The 9498-nt window shown below is 41.0% G+C and overlaps 1 protein-coding gene across 2 annotated transcripts in view; it reads left to right on the top strand.

Moving 5' to 3' along the window:
* Positions 1-9491, top strand: part of lpgat1 (lysophosphatidylglycerol acyltransferase 1) — a 47308-nt gene extending 37817 nt beyond the window's left edge. For both annotated transcript variants that reach the window (XM_023414897.2, XM_023414898.2), the window contains exons 7-8: positions 6900-7006; positions 8023-9491. In XM_023414897.2, coding sequence (XP_023270665.1) covers positions 6900-7006; positions 8023-8174 — 259 coding nt within the window. In that variant the 3' untranslated portion in view covers positions 8175-9491. The remainder of the gene's footprint in view (positions 1-6899; positions 7007-8022) is intronic.
* The last annotated feature ends 7 nt before the right edge of the window (positions 9492-9498 follow it).

The raw sequence follows: 9498 nt of genomic DNA on the forward strand, positions 1-9498 counted from the left end.
CAGAGATTACACTTTCCCTGCAGTAGGTGTTTAGCTCTGTGTCTGTATCTGTTGGTCTTACACACTTAAAATAAACACTGGCTCTTCCTCCTAAAACCTACTGTACACTAATTAATCAGGACTTCCATTTTAGCCACTAAGTGACTGAGCAACTGATTACCATCATTTTAAAGAAGTTGGCCATGCATATATGCACACTAGTATTGTGGTGTTAAATCTCATAGTGGTTTTAATCAGATTCTGGATCTGATAAAGAATCCTGGATATTCCTAAACCTGTACACAATCAGAGCAGTATCCAGGTTTCTGATCTTCCCTCAGCAGTTGAGGATAAACTCTGTGGGTGTCTGTCTGCGTAATTCAGACCTTTGGTCAAACAAAACAAAGCAGTATTTTGTTGTTTTTCATTGAACCAAACAACTAATCGATTATCAAGAAAAAAATCAGCAGATACAATGATAATGAAAGTAATTGTTAGTTTCACCCTTAATTGCATCTATTATCATATATTTTAGTTTTTCTGATTAAATATTGTAAAGGCTAAGTTGATGACGAACCTGCACACAAAATGGAGAATGTTTGGAAACCTGGATCAGGTGTTTAGATGCCACAGTATCCTGGTTGGTGTCACAGTAGCTCCAGGTAACATGTCTAGCTTTCTCAAAGCCAGAATATGACCTTTAACAGGACAGTCCAAAAGATCAGAGCTGGGATATTAGTGCACATGTGACAGCATTCATGGCTCCTATCAGCCGTTTCTGTTTTATAACATAAACAAAATTATTTGATCGACACACCCTCACTGATATTACTGAGTAATAATGCAACAGCTCATTAGAACGTGTGTGTATATTTAAGATATTTTTTCTGTTGCAAGTTGGAGATCATGCATGATGGTGTAACAAAACAGTATCAGTTTGTCTGTCGTGGTTTTAGCCAAAGCTTCTGCCTGCTGCGTATTGCTTAAGTCTTCTCATTATAAGTTTTTAATGTGAACAAAAAGTAGTCAAGTGTATCGACACCTTGGGAGTTTTCCTAAACCTTCCTCCCTCTGGCTGAGCCCTTTTTACATTTCTTGGTGGAGAATCACTCGTGTCTGTTGTTCTGCGCCAAAGCATTTCCTGGAACACAGACTGCCTTGAGTCGGAGAGGAAACGGATTAGAGACTAAATGGAGCAATTAACAAGCGGACTCCTACCGTCCCTCAACTTCTCTGATTGCAGATAAGCGCTTCTTGGCATTTTGCGAGCAAGAGCCCTTAAGAGTCATGTGGAGTGCGTGGTTTACTTAGGGATCCCCATTGACCATAAAAGTAAAATCATACAAGGAAATCTCCATCGTTATTGATCCGGTGTAGCATAAATAAAACAAAGACATGTATAATTTAACACAACAACTTATTCTTCGTTTGATCGTCGCTCTTGAGGAAAACCAAGAGAAAGAACTGGAAGGCAGCGGTTTGGGATTTGCAGGTTCATTGCACATAGATGAGGAGCCTTATCTTAACTAGAAAGAGACGGGGAGCAGGACAGGAGACTTTCTTTGTCCCAGAGCCACACTGACCACTAATCTCAATATTCACCTTTTGCAACTTTGTGCCCGAGCGCATGCCTCCCAGGGCACCTTTTTGTTTCTCAAGATTTCACAGCCGTAGAGATTTAAGGCCGTGTAGAGTCCCCAAACAATGACTGGCTGCCCTCCAAAGAGGCTTGTTGAGTGGACGGACTTCTCCAGCCACAGTCCAAATTTAATTAGCTTCTCAGCCCAGTTTGGAGGGAAAACAATATCTCAAGAATAAGAGCTGTTCAGGAGCTAAATGGTTTATACAAGGCGGTGAAAACAGAGGATCAAGAGCTTCTTATTCACACTGTTTGTAACCCTAATTTGTCTTTTTTTTTGTCTCCTTTTTTCTATCTGCCATAAAAATAACAGCTGTAATTAAAATCCGTTAACTAAATTTGAGATTTTTGTTTGTTATCGATTCTTCAAACTCATCTGTTTTCATGTAGCGCAGGTCAAGACATGGTAAAAGTCTGATGTTGAAGGGTATTGACAGGAGAAACTGCAGCTCTCCCCCAGCTGTCTGTCTCTGCGCCAGGGTGTCAGGTTAACAAGCGGGCCGGTGCCAAGTGGGTTAGGGTGGAAATGAGAGAGCTGCCGTGGCCTCACTCCAGCACATCACCACCAGTTCCTCACCACCACCACTACCACTGTCGCCTCCATCGCTACTGTACACTGTTACACATGCAGCCGTACGCCGTCTCTCTTCATTCAGCGCAGTATTGACACTGTAGAGCAATGTTTCCATTTTTCACACACACGCATTGCTAGCGACTGTTCATCTCACCGCAGGCGAGATGTTAAACTGATTGATCAAAGTCCGTTTGTTTTCTGTGAGCAAAAACGAGATCGCTGATGTTGGCCGCAGCTTGAACTTCAGTACAACCTGCTACATATCAGCAGCCAGTGGAGTCCTGGCATCTGCACCACATCCAGAGAACTGTCTGCACATGCTGAAAGGATAACTTGTCACCTAAATTTAAGACCTTGAAAAATGTATAGCTAGTTTATTTTGTGTAGCATATATTGTTATTATTAAACTAATATCACACACACTGAGGAAGACTTCTTCTAACTTTGTGTGTATTGTGGACTGTTACTAACGGTTTATTAAAAAGTGTAGAGTCTTTTTGTTAATTGTGCTTTTCATTGTAGTCATTAGTTTTTCATCAAGCTAGTAATTGATGCAAGTATAATATAATATTACATTCTTTAATATTCTGTTTAAAGATAATGGAAAGTGAGTTAATTGTTCATTTAATCGTTTTAATCATTGTTTCTGAACTATGAGGATTGAATGCTTTTATTTGTCATATATGATATTATGTAAGACATTTACATTTTTGCTGACACGTATAATCACGTTTAATGTGGCACAAATAATGGAGAGATTAATTGATAATGAAAAAAATGCAGCCACAATCAGAAATCATCCACAGGACTGGAGCAAGACAGTGTCATTGGTAATGTCTAGAGATGCAGAGTCAGGTGTTTTCTGGCAGGAAATGAACACTGTGAACTCCCTTCGTGCTGTTTCGATTATAGCTGCAAGTGGTTAATGTGAAGCCACTTTTGCAGATGTGGCTACTGACACTTTCCAAGTGAACCTGGCTCTTAAACCAGTGAAAGCAGCAGATAAGGGGAGAAAAAAACAACATCCCTCTATCTGAGCTGTTGTGTTGATTTCCTGTGGATCTGAATCATCAGCGCCTCCTCCAAACCTCAGCAGCCTTTGCAGACACGGAAAAATCCTGATTTCTGCATGAATATTTCAGGTCCATGAAAGCGCCGTGGTAGCCACCTGCTACCAGAGGCCCACAATGCACAAACCCTCCGATAAGCGGCGCAAGCCAGTTCCTTTTCTCCTCTGCCAGAGTTGCAGAGCTATCGTTTACATTTCTGAGCAGAGAGGATCTATATAGGCGTCCTATACTGGAGCAGGTGTGAAAAACTCTCAAGGCTCACACATGTTAGCTTTAATCATATTTCATTCATGCACTTATATTTAATGACACCACCACTATGATAATTACTGTGAAAAAAAATTGCTAAATTTTACACCCCAAAAATAAACTGGTAATGGGAGCTGCATGTGCAGCCAAAACCACAAATTACCACGTATCACTACAACTAGAAGGCAGTTACAGGAAAACACTGCTTTTATTGTTGTAGTGGTGACTTGTTTGATTTATCCTTTGCTTTAATTGCTGCTTTCTGTCCACATATTATCTCACCAGTCTTATTATTAGAGGGTACTGATGGTGTCTATTATTCTCAGCCTCTTCCTGAACTCATTCTTTTTCCTCAGTGGTTTGAAAAGCATCAGTGTGAGTGGTTGGTTCCTATGGCACATCAGTAACACACAAGATACCTGATATTCACAGACACAGTAGGAGAAGCTTTCGTGGAACGTCTTGCTTTGACCTCTAATCACCTTATCAGGTGGCCACAGCAGCTTAGCACCAGTTTTGGGCAGCCTGAGCTGCTCGGGGGGGGGTGGCTGGTGTAGCTGTTGGTCAAAAGCTTTTTTTATCTTCAAAAATTCAGCTTAATTAGAACCTTTCACAGATGAAAGTGGTTGATTTTAGTCAATTTTATCTTGAATTTAACAGGAGTTTCATGCCGCTTGGGACATAAAAGTTGCTCTATTTAAACAGGACCTTGTTCAGACTTGCCACAGAGCAGCACTCACACACTGAACTGCTGGATAATGAGGAAAAGTGTCCATAGATATGCACCTAAAATATACAAACCAACAGGAAGTCTGTGTTGAATCATCAGCTCCTGCTCTTCTGATCTGTGGAACAAGAATGCCAAGCCTTTTCCTGATATGGTCACACAGATGGCTTCAGACCAATGTTTGTCTATCTGCACTAATGTTACATTAATAATATTCAGCATATGTGCTCAGTGAGAATAAAAATGCTTAACGTAGACCCAGACGGTACGGGCTCATTTCAAAAGAAATGTCAATAATCAAAGGGTTAAACTTTATTAGTATCTGTTCAACACAATTGAAATTGTCATGTGAGTGTTTATTGTGATTACTTTGTATTTACATTATATTGATCATTATAATCATCCTGAATATATTTTTGTTGAAATTAGGGCTGCAGCTCATGATTATTTTCATTATCAATTCATTTTCAGATTTTTTTTTTTAATTAATCAGTTCATCATTATGTCAATAAAATGGGGAGTCTTAACATTCCTTATTTTATCTGACCAAAAATCCAAAACCCAAAGATATTTACTTAACGTTAATATAAGATAGAGAGGGGCATCAAATCCTGACGTCTGAGGAGCTTGAAGCAGCAAATATTTCACTTTTTTTGCTTCAAGAAATTACAAAAATGATTATATAATCATCCACATAGCTGCACGTTCATTTTCATTTCGGTTCTGTACTTTTATGGTGATTTTCATTCTCACTTAAGCTGCCAAGTATTTTCTTGATTCGACAATTAATTATTTCATAAATAAAAGGTCAGGAAAAAAGCCTGTTCTATTCTCACAGAGATGAAGGGGACAGTCCAAAACCCAAAGATATTCAGTTTACTGTCGTATCTGAAAAAGATTAGCAGCAAATAATAATGGACATTTGAGTTGCTGATTAATTTTCTGTCTGAACGAGTCCCTTTAGCTCACTTTTATCCCACTCAGAATCAGAATAAAGACTCGTTCAGAAACTCATTTAACACTCTTGATTATTTTCTAGTTTCGTATTAATGACATTTTTATTGAGGCAATCGTGAGAGTTGTGGTTCATGTAGCTGCAGTGACTGAGGTTGGAGATTGTCTGTAACTCATCATCATTCGTTTGTACCTGCAGCGTAGCAGAAGAAACATGCCTGTCCTCATCTAAAAGTAAAGACATCTTTTCTTTTTTTTTACAGGAGAACTGTCTCCCCTTAGATTGCGTTCTAATACATATTGAACACTCTACTGATCAATACTGTATCACTTATTACTTCCCTCTTACAGAAGCTTTCCTCATAGGCACAGACGTACTGTTACTCTGGACGTTATCCAGTCGGGAATATTGAGCAAGCCTTGAGTGCAGAGGAAATGCATGTCTGAGGGAGGAGACTGTAACCTCTATTTGAAGGTGACCAGGAGCTGCCTGTGTGGGAGTGCGGCCTACTAGGGACCCCTTCTGGCTAAAAACAAGATTTCATCAGCACTCTCATCATGGCCTGTAAAAGTGACCCTTTTTTTTATTTTTATTTTTTTTTTTTATAAGCCTCCTACTGTTTTCACAATGTCAGCCAGTGCAGCGGACACTGTTTCTCATATGTGATTGGATAAATAAACAAAGCAACTGTATAATTCCTACTTTGCTTAACCTCCTAAGACTCAAACTCTTGCATGGCGTGCATTTTTAATTTCTCTTTGCTATTTAGGCTGATTGGGACCTGAGAAAAATGATGTCCACATATGAGGACATTAGTTTTAAATTTCAATTACTGAGTGGCAGTATAATATCCTCATATGTGGTCACCAGGCCCTTGTTGAGAAAAAGTTAGTATTGTGGTCTAGAGAACCCAAAATGTGAGGTCCACATATGTGGACGCCAGGTCCTAGGAGGTTAAACAGCACTCTTTACAAAAAGAAATACAGGTTAAGTTATAAACAACCAGAGATATAAAACGTGATATTGCTGACATCTTTTCAGAATATTTCTAACAAATACAATCTGTCATCTCAATCAGTCAATTTATCAATACATGGGCTCTGGAAAGTTACGATGGATATTTTTTGCAGTTGGAGTCTTGCTGTACCATCACAGCGCCCCCCCACACGTAAAACACTGCGTCTGATTTCAAAACGCTGAAAGCATGACCACTTTACGCCTCGTCACGGTTTAATGATATTTCAGCTCCGTGAGGCCGGTGCTGGTTTGGAGATGTGATTTCTCCCTTGCTTGACAGCAAAACTGATTTAACTTTTTCGATCTAATTTGTCGGTCTCGTCTTCCCACTCACTTCTAACAGCCGCTTTGTGGAGCTGCAGACCTGTCTTGTGTCCTGTCAGGGGTCCCCCTCAGCACTTCTGTCTCCCTGTGACACTCTGATGAGCTTGCCAAACTAATGAATCCCTAAAACAAGCTGAAGGTACAGCAAAGACAGACTTGCTGTAATAGACTGTGGTTTGAAGTAGGCTGCTCTGCTCGGGGACCATCGCTGACACCCTGGGTTTGGACTGCAGCTTCCGCGACGGATCAATGCAGACAGTTTCTGCTGAGAGAGACTTCAGTTATCCTCTGTGTGTGTGTGTGTGTGTGTGTGTGTGTGTGTTTCTCATCACTCTCCCTGTCTGTCTGTCTCTCTTTTCCTTCAGGATGTACCCAATAAAAGAGGTTCCTGTGGAGGCAGAGGCCCTGACTGATTGGCTGTATCAGAGGTTTGTGGAGAAGGAAGAGTTGCTGGCCCATTTCTACGACACAGGTCTGTCTCTCTTTCAAGTCAAACTGAAATAATAAACATAATAACAGTGCAGCTATCGCACATATTTTCTCTATTATTCAAAAGAGGCAAGAAACTGCTTGTGGACATTGTGGAAATCAGTCCCTCATTTCCTCATTCACTGATCCTTATATAATACAAACAGTAGTTTACTCAGGAGTGGGCAGTAAAATTAAATTTCAGACACTTGCTTACAATAAGTTTGAGTTGCAGCAGTCGTCTTCTCATCTCTGAAATGTTCATGCCATGGACGCTGCTCACTTCGTTCAGTTGTGGCATGTTGGAGGGCTTCGTGTAGTGGAAAGATAAACTCGCTCAGAGAGGCTCAATAAATGACAGGTAGTAATCGTAATGCACTATATAGTAAATAGCATATTATTGCCCAGTTAGGTGTATGAACAAAAACAAAAGTTTTTTTTTTGCCTATGAACTGTTGAGGCTGTCTGTCCCCTCACAGCATTCTGCATTTGGTGGCATCAGTTAGCACTTACTCCCTCTAAACGCCTCTTTTTATTCATGTTATTGCCACGCCTGCTCAGTGTTGTCTCTCAGGACATTTAAACTAATGTTGTAATCTTTATTTACAAGCTACCAGATCAGAATAACCATTCACATCAGTCTCCTGGTTGTAATTGAAGTTGGAGGATTTTCCGCAGCGTCGTTATCTTCCACAGAAGTGTCACCAACATGGTTGCAAAGCAATCATTGATAAAGTTAAATAATAAGAAATGATAATAATTTAAAAGGAGTTTTACAGCTTTACGAATTGCATCTGGTACCACTTGTTAATTAAACACTCAATATACATAACAGAGCTAAAGTAGCCAGCAGTGGGGGGTGATGCGTTGAACACATTGAATTTCTAAGATTTCTAAGCCAAAATAAATTTTAATTTCAGTTCAACTTTAAATCACCACAACCTCTGTGGCATCAAAGACTGAGAAATCTCCGTAAGAGGAAAATTGCTGACAAGTTTGTATTTATCCGTTTCTAAACAGGATCATTCCCCACTCCAGAAGGACACAAGGAGGCTGTTTCCCGGCAGATGACCCTTGACCCTGTGTGGCTGTGCATCATCCAGTTGTTTGCTTTTGTCTCCGGCTACATTTGGTACAGCGTCCTCCAGTACCTCTACTGCTGTTTATTTTGAGTGCGCTGATGAGGCGAGAGTCTTAATCGGACCACTGGAAAAGCCTCAGGATCGGTTGGTGTGTGGCCCAGCGTCATACATGCCCCCCCCCCCACGATGGATGAATGTACATTTGCAACAGTGGAGAGACTTAACCGGAAACAGTAAACATATGAAGACAAGTACACAGACACACAGATTACAGAAGCCCATACGATATGAGACTGTTCACAGGCATAGTTAACTTAACACACAGCCCTAACACCACACACTCGCTCCAACGGCCTAGCAGAATAATCTCTCGCACTCGTCACGACTCACATTTTGATGTTTACACGTCCTCATACACATAGACGCTCACACGTACATAACTTTTTATTCAAAGTTAACGAAAATGAGGCTCAGGACTCCTCCAGAACACGTTCTGGACCGGACTCTCTCTCTCTCTTCCCCTCCCAGGCTTTAGCCGTAGTAGTTTTACAGAGTATAAAGTATGTATGGACGCGTGTGTGAGTGAATCTATGTGACTAGAAGCATAATGTCTGCCCTTATTTTTCCTCCTGGCGAGAGCTGACGAAGCCCACTGGACCTCTCTTTCAGCCCGCCGACTAGCCGGTTGGCCACACCTTCCAGAGCGAGCGACTGTATGAACGTCGAGGCTGCACAGCTGGCTGCTCCTCTGGCATTCATTGCACTAAGGATCCATACTGCCCTAACTGCTCCCTGCCCCAGGAAATGCTCCTGAATGGTAGCTGTCAGTGTTTTAATTTCTTTTGTTTTCTTCCCCTTAACCTGCATATCTCCACAACTACAGCCATCGTTATTTGTAGTCTTTTTTTTTTTTTTTTTTCTTTTTGTTTTTTTTTGTCGTCGTCGTTGTTGTTATTGTTAATGTTGTTGTCATCGGAACTTTTTTCCTGTGTCCGCCTGTCTGTTGAGGCAGTATTCTGAGCTCACTGAAAAAGGGGGATCATGTTTACACTGGCAGCCCTGCTGAAAGCCTAAAAGGACGGTGGCTATGATGCGGTGCTTGATCAAGGATCTTTTTCTGTTTCAAACGTGAAGGAAGGAAGAGGAGACGGTGCCGAAACACAAATTCAAAAAAGGATTAAAAAAACAACAAACAAAAAAAAGTCTGGTGGCACCCAGGGCAAGAGTTGATCACCTATGAAGTAATTCTCTCTATGTGGATTCTCCTTTTCACCCTCTGCTCTCCAACATGCATACACACACACTTACACAGACAAATAACACATGCGCACACACGGCCATGTGCAGCTACACAGCAGAGTAGACGTCTGTCTCGAGGATCATCTCAGCAAGCCAGACTGAGAAGGCACAGACT

This window comes from Seriola lalandi, unplaced genomic scaffold, assembly GCF_002814215.2.
Source record: "Seriola lalandi dorsalis isolate HSWRI2012SDOR001 ecotype SW California unplaced genomic scaffold, Sedor1 jcf7180002054544, whole genome shotgun sequence".
NCBI lineage: Eukaryota > Metazoa > Chordata > Actinopteri > Carangiformes > Carangidae > Seriola > Seriola lalandi.